This window comes from Megalobrama amblycephala, linkage group LG2 (assembly GCF_018812025.1).
Source record: "Megalobrama amblycephala isolate DHTTF-2021 linkage group LG2, ASM1881202v1, whole genome shotgun sequence".
In the NCBI taxonomy this organism is placed as follows: domain Eukaryota; kingdom Metazoa; phylum Chordata; class Actinopteri; order Cypriniformes; family Xenocyprididae; genus Megalobrama; species Megalobrama amblycephala.
This window is the reverse complement of record NC_063045.1, coordinates 4,712,555-4,730,829: the sequence shown is the minus strand read 5'-3', so window position 1 is coordinate 4,730,829 and position 18,275 is coordinate 4,712,555. Positions and strand designations below refer to the sequence as shown.

Sequence of the window (18,275 nt, the reverse complement as noted above, 5' to 3'; positions counted from 1 at the left end):
GACGTCAAACAAATGTTGGATTTAGACATCAACCTGATTTTCATTTTTGACCAAAATTTGACGTCTATGAGCAAAATTTGACATCTATGAGTTTGTAATGCTGTTTTTGGAGTTGTGTAATGATGTTGCAGCTTGATGTTAAACAAAGGTTGGGATTTCATTTTCAACCAAAATTTGAAGTCTGAGCAACATTTGAGTCCACATCCAGCACCCGATGGGAAACTTCCCTCTAAAAACTTTATAAGAACGTTAGGGGATAATCTTCTAACAATGTTATCACTAAACATTTTTTTTTTTTACAATGTTTTAAATAATGTTATCCTACCATTTAGGAGAATATTCTGGGAAAAAAAAAAAAAAAAAAAAACGCTGAAACATTACGAGAACATAGCATAATGTTCTCAGAACATTCTTAGAACAATAACATTTCTAGCTGGGAAGAACAATAAATAAAACATGCAAATGAAGGGTTTTCTTGTATTTTCATTGTCAATATTTGTGTTTTGTCCTTTAGTGCTTGATTCAAGGTTTTCTAGCATTATACTTGATCGATTCAATCCGAGTTTGGTTAAAATGTAACCAAAAGAAATCATGTTGTTCTTTGACCCAGAGATTATCACAAACTCCACCCTTATGTAGTGGTTGTTCCTCTGCGTTGTGTTGATTTTTGATGTTAATAAAGGATTTTCCACACAAAGCTGGTTTTTACCATAGATGATTTAATTTCAGTGCCTGTGTGGCAAAACACACAAACAGACATGCACTGTTATCTGCAACTTTCTTGCTCTTTTGCCTGTTAACCATAAAATATTGGTTAAGTACACCATACTTGTCTAATTTCATCACAATAGTACAGACAGGGAGACAGCAAGAAAAGGAAAGTTTTCACCCATGTGGGAATTTTTTGAAATGATCTCTCCCAGGGAGGTTTGTATTTGTAGGGTTATTAGCCTAATTATTGTATTATTTCATGGTCTCATTGATAACTTCTTAAGCTATGAATTTGTAGGTTGATTTCCCAGTAATTACCTTAAAGGATTAGTTCACTTTCAAATTAACATTTCCTGATAATTTACTCACCCCCGTGTCATCCAAGATGTCCATGTCCTTCTCTCCTCAGTCAAAAAGAAATGAAGGTTTTTGATGAAAACATTCCAGGATTTTTCTCCATATAGTGGACTTCAATGGAGCCCAAATGGTTGAAGGTCAAAATTACAGTTTCATTGCAGCTTCAAAGGGCTTTAAACGATACCAGACGAGGAATAAGAGTCTTATATAGAGAAACCATTACTCATTTTCTAAAAAAAATAAATAAATTTTATACATTTTAACCATAAATGCTCATCTTGAACTAGCTCTCTTCTTCTTCTTCTTCTCTAACCCATGGCCATGAAAAGAAACAGTGTCATGTAAAAGGAGTTAAAAGCTAAAGTATTTTTTGATTTGTTTGCAATTATTCTATTGTTGAGGCCCACAATTTGAATGTGAAGGATGTAATTTATGTTGCGTTTTGAATTCTTAGTGAGTGAAATCAAATACAGATGGAGGATTGGTACCATGCATTGGTGTGGAAACTCCAGAGAGGGTAGAAGTAACTTCTGCTATTGGCTGAACAATATATCATTGATAAATACACAAAATATATTTTTCAGCAGCTTTTATTCAACATTCAATCTCATTTCCTCAGGAAATGGTGGCTGAAAAGTTCTAAAAGTCCAAGGAGGAAGCCAAGGCCCAGGTCCTGAAACCTGTGGCAGTCAGCCTGACAGCAGATATGTGGACCTCGATGAATATGGATGCCTATTTTGCTGTCACATGCCATTTCTTAAGTGAAGGGTCACTTAATATAGTACTTTTAGGAGTGCAGAAATTTCCCAAAGTCCACAATGCAGTCAAGACTGCTATCACGGAGGAATGGGGAATTAGGCACAAAGTAACATGTCCAGTTACAGATGCTGCAGCCAATATGATGGCCTGTGTCAGAGAGCTCAGTTTATGTCAAGCCTTTGTAAGCCATGTAGCACACATTTTGGCACAGTCACACCCCAGACAAGTGTCACATTTGCATTGACCAGCAGGTGTCCCTAACGTGCATTCGAAGCCTCAAGAAATGAACCACTTTTCAACACATCTGGCTGGAAAGCCTCAAAGTTTCATGAAGCTTCATTTCGCCTCCACTAAAGAAAACACCGATCACCAAAATGGTGACCAAACATTTTCAATAAAACATCAACATCTAAACCTTTGTTTATTCTCAAAAAGAATTTCTGCTGATCTTGAGAGATGTATTGTCTTCTTTTATCTTCAGTTGATTTCAGGCTGTGTGGCTTTAAGTCAGTTCAGGATCATAGCTCTTCTACCCCTGTTCAGCCAGATGTTACTTCTACCCTCTCTGGAGTTTCCACACCAATGCATGGTACCAGTCCTCCATCTGTATTTGATTTCACTCACTAAGAATCGCAACATAAATTACATCCTTTACATTCAACTTTTGGCCCTCAACAATAGAATAATTGCAAACAAATAAAAAAATACTTTAACTTTTAACACCTTTTCCATGACACTGTTTCTTTTCATGGCCATGGGTTAAAATAAAATAAAAAAATAAGCTGTCATAAAAAATCTACTATTTCAGTCAAGAATAATTTCAGTCCACGCAAAGCTATGTGGTTTTCTCTAGAAAATCTTGCAGAGGTACAAAAATAACAATAACAATTTGAAAAAAAAAATCACTGTTTTAGCAGTAAGAAGAATGAGCCTAATAATAATGTAATCATTTACAAATAATGTTTTAATAATGTAAAGCTTTATTTGTGATGCTCTGCTGATCGTTTGTATTCCTCCAGGGGGCGCTCAACATAATAAATGTAATAAAACATGGAGAGACTCTTGAAGCTCAGAGTGAGAAAACTTTATTGATAGACAAAAGCAAATACATATGACAGATGAACAGCAGAAGCAGTAAAGTGAGATCTGTGTCTCTTATCTGAGTGAAATATAAACAATAAAGCTTTTCAAACTTAAAAAAACTCAACACAACATCAGTATTTATTATGACAAAAACACTAAGAAAAAAAAAACACATTTGAAGAACCTTTAAGTTCAGCGTTCTGCTTCAGATTTCAATACTTCCTGAAAAAGACGAACACATATTCCTGAAATCTCACAAATATTCATATACGCAAAAACAGTTTGTGAGAAATTACATCATCAATCATGTACCTGATGTGTGAATCTGTGTTTGACCTTGTTCAGCTCTTCTGGATCTGATGTCATAAACTAGAACAACAACAGCAGCCACTGCAGCCACGCCCACCAAAGCAGTGACGACCAATCGGATCACAGCTTCAGTAGGACCACAACAGTGGACAGAGTCTGAGGAATAAAAACATCAAACTGAGATCAGATCAGTCAATAAACACTAATATCAGCACTGCCGTACCTGAACATGTGTGACAGAGGTGAGTGATGTCCAGATGTTGAGTCTGGTTGCAGATGGGATTGGGATGAGATCCTGATGACGATGATGAAGGACAGTCTCTGCTGATGACAGGAACAGGTAGATGAACTGGAAAATATGAAATATACAAATCTAATCAACAATCTTATTTTTGGTTCAACGTGTTCAGTGAGTGTTTACGGTCTCTCATCTCAAACTATAAAATAATTCAACAATTCAATATGTAAATAGTTAATGAAATAAGAATATTTGGAAAGTAGAAATGATCTCTACTCACCATTGACAGACACTCTGAAAGCTTTTAATGACCGTTTTGCTCCAGTTTTCCGTAGTACATAAATCCCCACATGTTCAGTTCTGGTGTTTGTGATGGTCAGAGATCCAGTTTGATTGTCCAGTTTCAGTCTGTCTTTGAATCTCCCATCAAGAACATCATCATATACAGTGAATCTGTCGGCCCGTTTATCGATTTCAACTATTAAAGTGTTTTCATTCATAAACCACCACTGAATCTCATCAATATCCATCATTTCAGTAAGATCAGTGTTTAGAGTGACTGAATCTCCCTCCTTCACTTTCACATACTTCACTTCACCTCGAATACCAAACACTCCTGAAGAACAGAGTTTTTCACAGATTAAAATCACTTGATGTTGGTTTGATGAAGCTTCATTAAAACACTCACTACAGAATAAAGTGTTACCAAAAAAAGCATTTTAATGTTTAATGTCCCACTAGAAGTAATCCTGTTGGGTATTTGAGCTTTATATTTATTTTATTTTATTGAATCTACACTAATAACCGAATATAGACCTCAATTCAAACTTGATCTCAGAGTAAAAACACACTTCAGCTATTTCTATATGAGAATAACAGTGAATGTTGATCCTCTCTGACTAATTTAACCAGTAACGCTACAAGAACGGAAACAACTGAAGCCATAAAAACTCACCAACCAGACGCCACAAACACAAACAGAACAAAAATCTGTGAAACATCTTCAACGGTTTCAGTCCACAAATATAAAGAAAACAAATTCTTCAAAACTGGTTCAGTAATAAAATGGAAAGTCTTGTGAAACTCCACCATCAATAACTGCACATCTTTGACAGTACAGATGTGTGTGACCATCGCCGTTTCTTTGTGTTTGTTGATAATTTCACACTCTGAAGTGTCACTTCAAGCTCCATTCTGCAACTTCCTGTAGAACTTTTTGATGGTGTTACTTTCAAAAGTAAAAAGAGAAGTTGAGTGAGTCTTTAACATTTAAATCTTGGATATCAAGAGATCCTGTGAGATTGAAACTAACAACCTTCTGTAGTTTTCAGTTCAAACTGACAGGTTGTCTATTACTCCTGCTGGGGCCATCAGCCAAAGTGGAGATGCACACACATAGAAAAATGTGAGGTTTACAGGTGCTGGTCATATAATTAGAATATCGTCAAAAAGTTGATTTATTTCACTAATTCCATTCAAAAAGTGAAACTTGTATATTATATTCATTCATTACATACAGACTGATATATTTCAAATGTTTATTTCTTTTAATTTTGATGATTATAACTGACAACTAAGGAAAATCCCAAATTCAGTATCTCAGAAAATTAGAATATTGTGAAAAGGTTCAATATTGAAGACACCTGGTGCCACACTCTAATCAGCTAATTAACTCAAAACACCTGCAAAGGCCTTTAAATGGTCTCTCAGTCTAGTTCTGTAGGCTACACAATCATGGGGAAGACTGCTGACTTGACAGTTGTCCAAAAGATGACCATTGACACCTTGCACAAGGTGGGCAAGACACAAAAGGTCATTGCAAAAGAGGCTGGCTGTTCACAGAGATCTGTGTCCAAGCACATTAATAGAGAGGCGAAGGGAAGGAAAAGATGTGGTAGAAAAAAGTGAACAAGCAATAGGGATAACCGCACCCTGGAGAGGATTGTGAAACAAAACCCATTCAAAAATGTGGGGGAGATTCACAAAGAGTGGACTGCAGCTGGAGTCAGTGCTTCAAGAACCACTACGCACAGACGTATGCAAGACATGGGTTTCAGCTGTCGCATTCCTTGTGTCAAGCCACTCTTGAACAACAGACAGTGTCAGAAGCGTCTAAAGACAAAAAGGACTGGACTGCTGCTGAGTGGTCCAAAGTTATGTTCTCTGATGAAAGTAAATTTTGAATTTCCTTTGGAAATCAGGGTCCCAGAGTCTGGAGGAAGAGAGGAGAGCCACACAATCCACGTTGCTTGAGGTCCAGTGTAAAGTTTCCACAGTCAGTGATGGTTTGGGGTGCCATGTCATCTGCTGGTGTTGGTCCACTGTGTTTTCTGAGGTCCACGGTCAACGCAGCCGTATACCAGGAAGTTTTAGAGCACTTCGTGCTTCCTGCTGCTGACCAACTTTATGGAGATGCAGATTTCATTTTCCAACAGGACTTGGCACCTGCACACAGTGCCAAAGCTACCAGTACCTGGTTTAAGGACGATGGTATCCCTGTTCTTAACTGGCCAGCAAACTCGCCTGACCTTAACCCCATAGAAAATCTATGGGGTATTGTGAAGAGGAAGATGAGATATGCCAGACCAAACAATGCAGAAGAGCTGAAGGCCACTATCAGAGCAACCTGGGCTCTCATAACACCTGAGCAGCGCCACAGACTGATCGACTCCATGCCACGCCGCATTGCTGCAGTAATTCAGGCAAAAGGAGCTCCAACTAAGTATTGAGTGCTGTACATGCTCATACTTTTCATGTTCATACTTTTCAGTTGGCCTAGATTTCTAAAAATCCTTTCTTTGTATTGGTCTAAAGTAATATTCTAATTTTCTGAGATACTGAATTTGGGATTTTCCTTAGTTGTCAGTTATAATCATCAAAATTAAAAGAAATAAACATTTGAAATATATCAGTCTGTGTGTAATGAATGAATATAATATACAAGTTTCACTATTTGAATGGAATTAGTGAAATAAATCAACTTTTTGACGATATTCTAATTATATGACCAGCACCTGTATATGTTTGTGCCACAGTTGCTCTGAGGAAGTGCATTACACTTGGCTCATGAGGGTCATGTTGGTGTAATAGGAACAAAACAACACCTGAGATCAAAGGTTTGGGAATCGGCCGGTCAGTCTCACATCTTTCTCATTCTGAGTTTGTCCGTCACAACAAGGGCTGAAGAAGCATCAGCAGCAGAGAGTGAATAAAAGGAAGTCAGACAGGTCGTACAGACGTGTTGTTTTTATGAACGCAAATCATAAGCTGACATTGACAATGAGTGTGACTGTGCCCAACAAAGCAAACTCTATGACCATCGAAGATCCAAGAGGAACACAATATAAAAGAAAAATGACACCAAACAGAACAACAAAACCAATCAGACAGAACTAGTGGAGTCAGTGACAGAAGATACTGATTCAGGGTGAGACATTTGAGGTTGTTGATCTGCAGATGAGACAACTCAGACTACAGAGATTTAAAGACTTTATCATTGAGTAAAATGTAGACATTTATAAATAATATTTTATTTTTTTAACAATGTTTTAATAATGTAAATCTTTATTCATGGGTTTCATGTGATGTCACTGTGCTTTATCACTGCCATTTTTGTGCCTGGTGTTCTGAAATATTCGGTGTCTGAGATTTTCGGTGACACTGGATGGAGCTTACATGAATATTCACGAGTTTCCTGTTTTGTGTTAAAGCGCCACTGAAAACGTTAGTGCACGCTCTTCGGCTTACATTAAAGGTAATTAGCCTATGTTTCAGCGTTAAACAAAGTCAAGCTTATATTCTAACTGTTATTGATGCACAATATTCATCATGTTTCTATTCATATAGAGCATTGTGTGTTTTGCAGAAAAAAGATAAAGAAGGTTTGCATGCATTAATTCATGCATGTCAAAAACATAAACGGAACATAAACCTAACTCTCAATGTGTTTTAAAAATACTAACGTCTGGCTAAAGTTATGCAGGTTATCAACTGAGAAAGCAATAGAGAATGACAAAATAATCACAACTGAAACTTTTATTATGCCACCACAGATACATTTATACAAGTTATCTTATCAAACCAACTAAAAGAAAATCAAATCAACAGTTGTAGCCCATACCAAAACAAACTCGATGGCTGTTGGCTCATTTCCTAACAACAGACCACCAGTGGCTGTAATCACTACTAAATTATATCTCACGACACAATGTAACCTACAAACTATTGAGCATACATAAACAGTTATTAATAAAAAGAATCTTAACTTCATTTGACGCATAAACACAATCAGGTTACCAAAAACAGGAGGACAGTTCACTAAAATTTTCAGTGTCGCTTTAACACAAAACAGGAAACTCGTGAATATTCATGTAAGCTCTGCCCATTGGCACCAAAAATCTCAGACACCGAATATTTCAGAACACCGGTCACAGCTGCGCGACCTGTTTCAGTCTATGGTCACAGCAGCTACAACTACCAGAGGAAGATCAATGAAACACTCCCAGAACTTTCACAACAAGGTTACAGCATGCCTGGGACATGTTGTACTGTTAGCTGTAACAACAGTCATAAGAGAATCCCCGAACTACAATTTTATTCGATCTCAAAGGAGTTAGACCGGCAGAATTAATGGCTTCAATCAGAAGGGACCACACCACTGTCTGGCAGCTAAACAGCAATGCACAACATTAATAACTGCTGGGACTGTCATTTGCACAACATTATGTTGTGAATCCAACCAAGCCCAAAGAATTCACGTTTTATTACAATAGTGTATACCATTATAATGTTATGTATAAGACAGCCCCAATCATAGCTATTATTTGTGTTGCTGTTTGAGCGCTCGCACTAGCTAAAGATGATCATCAGAGGGCAACGTAATAAATGTAATAAAATAAGTCTTATATAGCAATATAAACAATTCCTAAGATATCTAAGTCCACTAAAGGAGGGAGAGCATTTTCACATTTGGCTCCTTAACTCTGGAATAGCCTTCCTGATAATGTTCAGGGCTCAGACTCGCTCATTCAGTTTAAATCTAGATTAAAGACACATCTCTTTAGCCAAGCATTCACATAATGCATCTCATATCAGATCAATTGCACATGACTATCTTTGCTTAATGTTATGAGCAGCAGCTACGCTAATTATTCTCCATTTGCTTTTCTGTTTTACCTTGGGACGACCAAGTACATCAGCTTCAGTTTGGATCCAGCCTCTTAAGAAGACCTCAGATGACCAACACCTGTGAAGAGATGGCGCCAACTTCGGCGAGGACTTCAGAAGACGCAATCATCTGGATCAACATGCACATTCCCGAATTTCTATATATTATTGTTAATATGTAGCTGATTATTTGATTATTTACCTTCAAGGTGCCATCGAACGTTTTTTACAAGATGTAATATAAGTCTAAGGTGTCACCTGAATGTGTCTATGAAGTTTCAGCTCAAAATACCCCATAGATTTTTTTAAATTATTTTTTTTAACTGCCTATTTTGGGGCATCAACTATGCACCGATTCAGGGCTGCTGGCCCTTTAAATGCTCACGCTCCCCGCCCCCGGAGCTCGCGCTTGCCTTAAACAACGTAAAAAAATTCAAACAGCTAATATAACCCTCAAAATGGATCTTTACAAAGTGTTACGTAACAGTCGGTGTTATGTTGAGATTCGCCTGTTTTTTGGAGGTCTTTTAAACAAATGAGATTTATATAAGAAGGAGGAAACAATGGAGTTTGAGACTCACTGTATGTCATTTCCATGTACTGAACTCTTGTTATTTAACTATGCCGAGGTAAATTCAATTTTTAATTCTAGGGCACCTTTCAATTAAACTGCTAACAGTGATTGTAAATTAATTGCCTAAATTATTACATTACTAGCTAACTGCATTCTCTAAATTGTAATGTTGACATGCATTCTCTGTAAAGCTGCTTTGAAACGATATGTATCATGAAAAGCACTATACATCACAGAAGCAGTGGAAAAAGCTTCAGGATGGCTGTGGATCAAGACAGGGAATAGTTTCAATAAAAACACTGCATTTTAACACAAGAACAGCTTGAATTTTTTGTATGTTTTTATTGCAAATCTATATAATTACATAATGTGTCATCAATTCACAATAATAGCAGATAACAAAGCAATTTCTCTGACTTTGTCAATGTCTTTCACATTACAGGCACTTAGTGTACAGGAGCTTTGTGAGGTGGTGCTGGGGCTATCTGGGCTGGAGGATCACTATACGCCAAGAGTTTCCTGATGCTGCAGGCAGCTATGTTGGCTCGACTGAACCGTGATACATGCCTTGCGACGGCTTCTTCCATGGAGGGTCTGTCATACTGGGCTGAGAGTGTTTCAGGGACCTTGATTTTGTGAATGTCCTCCATGTAGGGAAGAGGGTCTGGGATTACCTTTTCAAAAAGGAATGCCATCAGATTGATGAAATAGCCTGTAAAAAATATAATTGCACAAGTGACATTAAAATATATGGTATTTATGGTTTTTGAATTTTTAGTTACTTACTTGTGAACATCAATACATTTGTTTAACACTCTGAGGTCTAAAAACGCGCCGGCGCGTTTTGCAGTTTTTTTTTCACATTGCAGCAAAACAGACTTAAAATACTCCGTCATTTTTTATCATAGAGACATAAGTAATACATCAATTGAAACTACAGAATGTCTTCTTTTTTTTGTGTACACTCACAATCAAAATAAAACTTTGTGCTTTTTAAAAATAAATAAAATATACAGGGTGTGCTGTCCTGCTGTCTCCGTCTCTGCAAACATCATTCTAAAAGGTCACTAAAAGTAACTAAAATAGACGGCTTATACATGCTACATGGACATGAGAGATATGTCTTTGCAAAGCTTTAAGTGTCTACTTTTAAACGAAACAAATAAATTCTATGCAAACTGTAAACGCCCCTAACAGCGTCTTAAAAAGCATCAAGTTTCATCAGATTCATTCGCTTTCCTGCGCGTTTGGAAGATGGCACGCTACTCAGGTGAGCAGGCTCTTCAGATGGTCCTGGACAGTGAGGAAGAGTTCACTCTTTCCTCGGAAGAAGAACACGACTCTGACGATGAACGTCTGCATTTTGAAGAGCGACTTGATCCAGCTGAAGATACAGTTTCTGATGAGTAAGTGATTTAATTTTACTTAAATTATTTGACGTGTTTTTTCTATATAAGCGTACATATATATTTGCCTTATATTTACATCTAGGCCTATCTATATAACTCTATATAACTTTATCTCATAAAAATGCTTATAAATAGAATGCTTTTCTGTTGATATACTTAAATTATTTGACGTGTTTTTTTTATATAAGCGTACATATATATATTTGCCTTATATTTACATCTATCTATATAACTTTATCTCATAAAAATGCTTATAAATAGAATGCTTTTCTGTTGATATTCGACTTGTTATTAATATGCATAGATACGTTGGATACACGCGTTAGATCGATTAACTGCATGCAGTTGAATAGCATATTATGATAGACGTGAATGTGCTAAAATATGCTTGGTTGTGAAATGCGCGAACGTGTTGCTATTCACTAAATGTGCTAACTGATATAGCAGACTGTAACGTTTACACATTCGCACACTTTGTCCGATAATGGCCAATTGACAGACATATACAGCATGCTTGTATACCTGTTACTTTCCTGTCCGTTATGCATAGGTAATGGTATGAGAGTAGTATCTTATATGCTAATAATAACTTTTTTTTTTTTTTTTACAATTTTTTTTTTTAGGAATGTGGATCCATCACTCTCACATTCACCTGCAATTCCCACTAGGAGGGCACGCAGCAACACAGGCGGAAATGAGAAAGAGTAAGTACACTTTTACCCACTATATGGTAGGCCTATATACACTACCGTTCAAAAGTTTGAAATCTGTAAGATTTTTCATGTTTTTAAAATAAGTTTCATCTGCTCACCAAGGCTGCATTTATTCAATTAAAAATACAGTAAAAACAGTAATATTGTGAAATATTATTACAATTTAAAATAACTGTTTTCTATTTGAATATATTTCACAAAGTCATTTATTCTTGTGATGTCCAGCATCATTACTCCAGTCTTCAGTGTCGCATGATCCTTCAGAAATCATTCTAATATGATGATTTGCAGCTCAAGAAACATTTATTGTTTACAATTGTTCAGAAATGTTTCATAAGTAGCAAATCATCATATTTGATGATAATATTTGATGATAATATTCATAAGATTCATATTTGATGATAATATATATATAATATATTTGATGATGATATATCATATATATGATAAATCATCATATATCTGTCTGTTCTACCATCCATGCTGCTTATAGTGGAGACACTGTGCAGAGGAGGGTGAAATCACAAGGTACATGGAGGACAAAGACATTTCCGTGTCCTGCACCTGTGACTGCATACAACCAACACATGGGGGGTGTCGACCTGTCTGATCAGCTGATACAATACCACACAACACAACACAAAACAATGAAGTGGTACAGAAAGATCTTTCTACACTTCCTGGACACTGCTGCCACAAACGCTTTCATTATACACAAAGACCTATACGATACCATGACCCATAAAGAATTCATAGAACAGCTTATTGCAGAGCTCTGTGGTGTGTCGTCACAGAAAGCAGCTCCAAAACAGACCAAAAGTGACCATGTACTGGTTCCAGGAGCAGAGCTGACATCAGATGCAAGGAATAATGCCACCGCTGGTCGTCGGAACTGCATGCTTTGCAAAGTACAGCTTGGTAAAAGGCAAGATACACCTTGGAAATGCCAGGCATGTGACATTTACTTGTGTCTTCAGTTGAAAAGGAACTGTTTTCAAAAATGGCACACAGATGTGTGACTGTTCAGATTCTCTGTTCACCACCTCTCACTGACCATTGGGCTGCAAAGATTATCTATATGTGATCAAGCAGGTTATGTATAGGGTGTAAAAGTGGGCTTTTTTTATAAACCTTACCTTTATTTGCCTGTATACACAAAATGTGCCTTTGACCCTAGTTTATATGTGGGTTATATTGTTAACTTTATTTTAAATAAAAAAGAAAAAAAACAATGATATGTCTTGTCTTTGCATTTTCTTAGTTGACTCAGTCACATTCCTGACTGAATGGCTCATTATGCGGCTCATTAGGGGCAGGGTCTTAATCTCCCCAGGTGTAAATCACTTCATTATTCATGAAGAGTCACACCTCTTCGCATATGGCCTACCTAAACAAAAAGTGTCTTAGAAATTTAAAATCAATACAATGTTTTATGTGTCAGAGTAGGGAGGATCATTTCCACATCATTTTGAAGCAAAAACTCTACACTAAAATATACAATTCTCAAAAGTCTTGTGAAAAAAACATTTAGTATGCATTTTGAGGTATTGTTTCAGTTACTTTTTTTTTTTTTTTTTTTTCAATAACCACGCATAAACATTATTCCTTTAAAAACACAAACATGTACATACATGTTCCTCACATATTAGTTTGTGCTGAATACAGTGTAATGACACTTTTGTCATTAATATGTTTATAACCAACTGATAAAAGCACAAATGTCAGGGCATGTCAAAACTTCTCCAGGGCCCAAAATCAGCCTCAGACTCCAGAGGGTTAACTTACAATATGTTGCCTGTAACATTTTCCTCATAGGTTCACTGAAAATGTCTTAAAAGACTCAGATCTGAAACACAACTAACTGTGATATTTATCTGGCTGTGACTTCAGTTTCCGTTCTCACACCCATCTCCTTTAACATTGTGAAATCAACAAGTTTTTTTTAAAAAAATGCATTCTGGCCAATCATATTTGACCTGTGACTCTTCACATTTCAAAGAAAAGGAAGAAACACTTTATCAACAATCTATTGACACACACAGCGACGACAAACATCCAGCAGAAGATGTTTATCACCGACACATCAAACCAGGCGCACTAATGTTTGTACAGATAAAATAAAAGAGAAAAGCGTTGCAGGGTTTATTTGACTAAAAAAACCCCTGAAAATTACAATCATCATTTTTGCTTCTGATGCTACAATAAAATTCATAAGTCAGAGTTAACAGAACATACAGTATCCTTTAAAGCTGCAATAGGGAGTTTTTAGAAAACGTTGACTTAGCCTGAAAATTTGAACAAGCACAACTCACAGGTCACTCCCCCTTGCTCTCTGCTGCGCTACAGGCCTCCCTCCACAGCTCCTCCCCCATCACAACGGAGCCTGCCGTGAACGCGCAGGCTAGTAAGGCGGATAAACAGTTATGGCAAATTCACTGGTACAGACGAAACATCATCAATATGATTTACATTGACTATGGCCTGCCCATACTTTGACTACAAACTTGGTCCTCAAAACATTACATATTTTGCAATACATGTAATGTAACTATATGACGTTGCACTATTTCTATAAGTAATAAATAGCTAGTAAGATAATATAACAGTAACTAACGTTACAGTATGCAATTATTAATTATTATATGTAATTATTCTATCGATATGTAATGCTAAATAAGGTTTGCTAGTACATTATTTCAGCAACATGACAAGCCAGTGAATTAGTAGGTTTCAATAATTGCTTTGCACATTGCGTGACATTTTATCTGTATTTTATGCGGCTAGAGTTCTGACACTGAGTCAATGGGCTCCGACGAGGAATTCACACCCACAGCGACTTCGATTCGGGCGGGGAGAAGAGCAAGCATCAGGCAGGGGACGGGCAGGCCTGTTTTGAAATTATCTTAGTTGTGTAGTTCTTAAAAAATGAAACAAATCAAGCAGGGATACTTACTTGTCAAGCAGAAATGTCTCTGCATCGGTATTTAATCCTTTCAGGACACGTAGCTCCCTCCACCTCGGAAAAGCCGCTCCGATATTTACCCTCGTTTTATTTCGGGCTCTATCTAATTCTTTCTTTTTGGCTTTTTTATCATTGTCATCTGTCTTTTTCCGTTTACCCATCTTTATTTTATGAGCAGGAGCCACTCGAGGAATTTTGCAGTTTGGATTGTTTTTCCGCCATAAGCAAAGCTGCGGCACACCGGTAATCTTGAATTTGAACGCCTGTACGCGCTGTGCATGAGAGGAGTGTGATCAGCGCGCACACGAGCTTGATTGACACTGCTAAGACACTCCTCCTGGCTCTGATTGGTTGTTTCTTACCGGGAGCGGTGTATTTCTGCAAATGGCAATAGGACCACTGGGAGGAGCCAGAGGAGCTTGATTTTTTTCACAGATTATCTGCTTATCAGCTTTAAATGTAATTGTTCATTTAGAGAAATTTGGATTTGCTTACCTGTGAGATTAAGTCTTGGAAAAAGTAATTATTTTATTATTTTAGAAACGATAAGTGTAGAAGCCTGGATCAGTGCTTCCTGGAATTATGGTGAGCTAATATAACAAGGATTGGAGAAAAAAAAGAAAAGAAAAGCCTGTGAAGCTTCGAGCGCCTCCTGCTGGATGAACCGTCGAAACATTTACAGCTTCCACACTTATTAACATACTACATCTGTCAAAACAATAATGTACACTTATAACACTATTTGTGTGATATTAACTTATTACATTACAAAATCATAGTAAACACTGCTGTTAGGGTTTTTCTGAGGGAGTGACGGTGATTGTGATATCTTCTCTCTTCTGAATGCGAAATGAAAACACAAACATGGTACCTGCTAGTCTCCCGTTCACTACTGTAAAAGTTTACCGATCTTCTTCTTCTTCTTGGTTTTCATAGGTGCATTACCGCCACCTTCTGCTCTGGAGTGAGGAACTTAGTTTTATATCCTATATCAGCCTTGTCTTCCTAATAAAATCAAAGAAAGCTTTACTTGCTATTTATTTCACTTGACCATTTTATTGCATTCCATTTTACTTTATTTCTTCTATATTGTTCCTTTCTTGTTCATTCAAGAATCACATGAGGTATTGTTTCTTCAACATGACATAACCTGTTTGAATGTTTCCCTATAATTTTAAGTGTGCTATTAAAATTTAAATGCCCTAACATTGTTCTATTATTAATAAACTCTTCTTTCCTTAATTTTCCTAGGCTATATGATTTATACATTTTATCTTTTGATTTACTTTATTAAACTGTAAAGAAATCTACCCTTTTCCCCATTATTCCACTTTACTTGCCGTTCCTCAATCACTTTACTCCACATTAAAACCTTAATCTCCGACTTACGTAATGGAACTTGTATCTCTATGGCTTCTCTAGTGTAACACTTGTTTTGCTAATGTATCCACTTATTCATTTCCCTTTATTCCTATGTGTGCAGGAACCCATAAAACTGATATTATGATTTATGAACAATTCTTGATTGTATTTGTAAGATGCTAAAATAATATCTTGGTGGCTGGATTTAAAAGATCTCAAACTGATACTAAGTCAGAAGAAATTAAAACATTAAGCTGAAAAATAACACTTTAATGATCAGAATCTGCACTCAAAAAACACAAGAATGAACCACACTGATTCTTGCAGAAGCTCAAACGTGTTGTGTGGCACATGAGAATAAACTTCACTGGTTTTCATACATCAAGTAAACATGTTCGAGCTTCCATTATTCCTATCTGTGTGCGCTGATGAATGTTTATATGTGAATAAAAGCCTAAATTCAATCTGTTCATTCATCATATAAAGTGATCGAGTCTTCAGATATGAAGAAATGATGAACAAAAGGCTCCCGTGTTTGAAACAACTTGAGGGTGATTAAATGATGACAATTTTAATTTTTTGGGTGAACTATCCCTGTGATATCAGTCCTTTGGTGACTATTAAGTACTGCTATTCTTCAAGAGATGCAATTTCCTGATTTGGACACTAGAGAGCGATGAGGTGCTTGTGCAACACTTGCCAAAATATCCACAATATATTAGTGTCTGTGTGCTATTGTAAAAATAATAAATTAACCATAATTGAAAGGCAAAAGAAACAAAAGGGTGGGATCAATGTGTAATAATGAAAGTTAGATCAGTTTCCATAGGGTAAGATATTAGAAAATGTTAGTTAGGTTTCTGGATGCTATTTGTGCACAACTTAATGATAATACTAAGAACATCTGAAACAATATAATAACTACTGGTGTGCATATGGGAGAGTATTTCATCACTGGTTTTTAGGGACATTTTCATACACAGCATTCGTCTTTGATTTCTGCAAGGATAAAAAGTACTCAGTTAGGAATGTTACTGATGCAACAGAAAATTAAGCTCGTCTACAGAGAAACCAATGGCTGCAAAAGCTGCATTTGAGTGATGATGAACCGCAGAGCAGCAAAAAATACATATGATTTTAAACAAAAGATTGAGGCCACAGATCACATCACGAGCAAAAATGGGCTGTTCATAAACTAAAGACACATCATAATGCAACTCCCTTGATTAATGGAAGCAATCGACAGCAGGTCACTCAAATGATAAGCCATAAAAACAGCAAGAATTATCATAGTTTTAAGATTTGATCATTTTTAATTAAACGATCACTGTGATCTCTTTTAATATGAGTATTTTCACTTTAAATCTGCCATGATATCCAACAATGAGCTAACACTTTAATGTATAATCCTTTATCAATGACTGTTGTTTAATGAAAAGTTGTAATAAATTCAGTTCCTGGAGGGCCACAGCCATGTGCAGTTTAGCTCCAACTGTTTCAGGAGTGTGTTTCCTGAAAGCATTGTTAGTATATGGTCTTAAGTTCCATTGAACTCTATTGGTAATGACAGAACTTGCGATCATAGTTCGCTTTGGGAAACGTTCACCGTCTGATCCTGCAAACTTAAGTCAGACTAACTGACTGCAACAGCTTCTTGCAACTACTGTACTTACTGTTTTTCGTGTCGTTGGTTTACACAATGCTGCATTTGTCCCGTCTTCCTCCTTTGTCTCGACTGCATTAACAATAATCATAGATGTGTTAAAATGATTTTCATTATTGTCTTAAATGAAAATTACTGGTACACATTAATGGCAAGTTCAAGTTCAAGTTCAATTTTATTTGTATAGCACATTTCCAACAGCCCCCAAGCTGACCAAAGTGCTTTACAGAAGAGCAAGAATATCACACATACATAAAATAAACCAGAAGAAAATATAAAACCACCTATTTGAAAGTTTAACATATCACGGTAATCAGTACACTGAGGAAAATAAAAAAGTTTTTAGCAAGGACTTAAAAATAGACAAGGAAGGGGCAAGCCTAATCTCTAAAGGCAGGGTATTCCAGAGTCGTGGCCCTGCCACTGCAAATGCACGCTCACCTCTGCGCTTTAGTCTGGCGCGTGGAACGACCAGCAAAGCCTGATCACAAGAACGGAGGCTTCTGAGTGGAGTATAGGAGTGAAGGAGTTCAGATAAATAAACAGGAGCTTTGTTATGTAGGGATTTGTAAACGAAGAGGAGAATTTTAAAATCTATTCTCTGACAAATCGGCAGCCAGTGAAGGGATCTAAGAATAGGAGTGATGTGTTCGTGTTTACAACACTTTAAAAGAAGTCTGGCGGCAGCATTTTGGACTAGCTGAAGTCGCGCAATTTGAGATTTAGATATACCACAATATAAGGAATTACAGTAATCTAGACGCGACGTAACAAATGCATGAACAGCCATTTCGAGAGTTTTTGGGGTGAGAAAGTTTTTAATTTTAGACAGTAAACGAAGCTGATAAAAACTGGGTCCAATAACGGAGGAGATATGTCTGTCAAATTTTAAATGCTGGTCAAAAAATAATACCTAGGTTCTGCACCCGTGTCGATCTAAAAGCAGATAAACTTTCTAGCTCAGGGCTT

The 18,275-nt window shown here is 36.7% G+C and overlaps 2 protein-coding genes across 2 annotated transcripts; one reads left to right on the top strand and one right to left on the bottom strand.

Moving 5' to 3' along the window:
* Positions 1–2,945: 2,945 nt before the first annotated feature.
* LOC125263240 lies at positions 2,946–4,584 on the bottom strand. Its single transcript, XM_048182231.1, has 5 exons — positions 4,413–4,584; positions 3,738–4,073; positions 3,443–3,568; positions 3,223–3,375; positions 2,946–3,132 (listed from the first exon to the last, which is right to left on the bottom strand). Exons 1-5 carry the CDS (start codon positions 4,456–4,458, stop codon positions 3,116–3,118), a joined length of 678 nt encoding a protein of 225 aa, XP_048038188.1. The 5' UTR covers positions 4,459–4,584; the 3' UTR covers positions 2,946–3,115.
* A 5,787-nt stretch (positions 4,585–10,371) lies between these two features.
* Positions 10,372–12,372, top strand: LOC125262595. The gene is made up of 4 exons (XM_048181439.1): positions 10,372–10,603; positions 11,230–11,310; positions 11,813–12,237; positions 12,347–12,372. Exons 1-4 carry the CDS (start codon positions 10,452–10,454, stop codon positions 12,370–12,372), a joined length of 684 nt encoding a protein of 227 aa, XP_048037396.1. The 5' UTR covers positions 10,372–10,451.
* Positions 12,373–18,275: the final 5,903 nt, after the last annotated feature.

Excerpts from the sequence above, each read along its gene's own strand:
- LOC125262595 (XM_048181439.1), top strand. The coding sequence starts at position 10,452 with ATGGCACGCTACTCAGGTGAGCAGGCTCTTCAGATGGTCCTGGACAGT. Across the intron at positions 10,604-11,229 it reads GAAGATACAGTTTCTGATGA|GAATGTGGATCCATCACTCT; the intron begins GTAAGTGATTTA and ends TTTTTTTTTTAG. Across the intron at positions 12,238-12,346 it reads GCTTTGCAAAGTACAGCTTG|ATTCTCTGTTCACCACCTCT; the intron begins GTAAAAGGCAAG and ends GTGACTGTTCAG.
- LOC125263240 (XM_048182231.1), bottom strand. The coding sequence starts at position 4,458 with ATGTTTCACAGATTTTTGTTCTGTTTGTGTTTGTGGCGTCTGGTTG. Across the intron at positions 4,074-4,412 it reads GTGTTTGTGGCGTCTGGTTG|GAGTGTTTGGTATTCGAGGT; the intron begins GTGAGTTTTTAT and ends TCTGTTCTTCAG. Across the intron at positions 3,569-3,737 it reads TTTCAGAGTGTCTGTCAATG|TTCATCTACCTGTTCCTGTC; the intron begins GTGAGTAGAGAT and ends CATATTTTCCAG.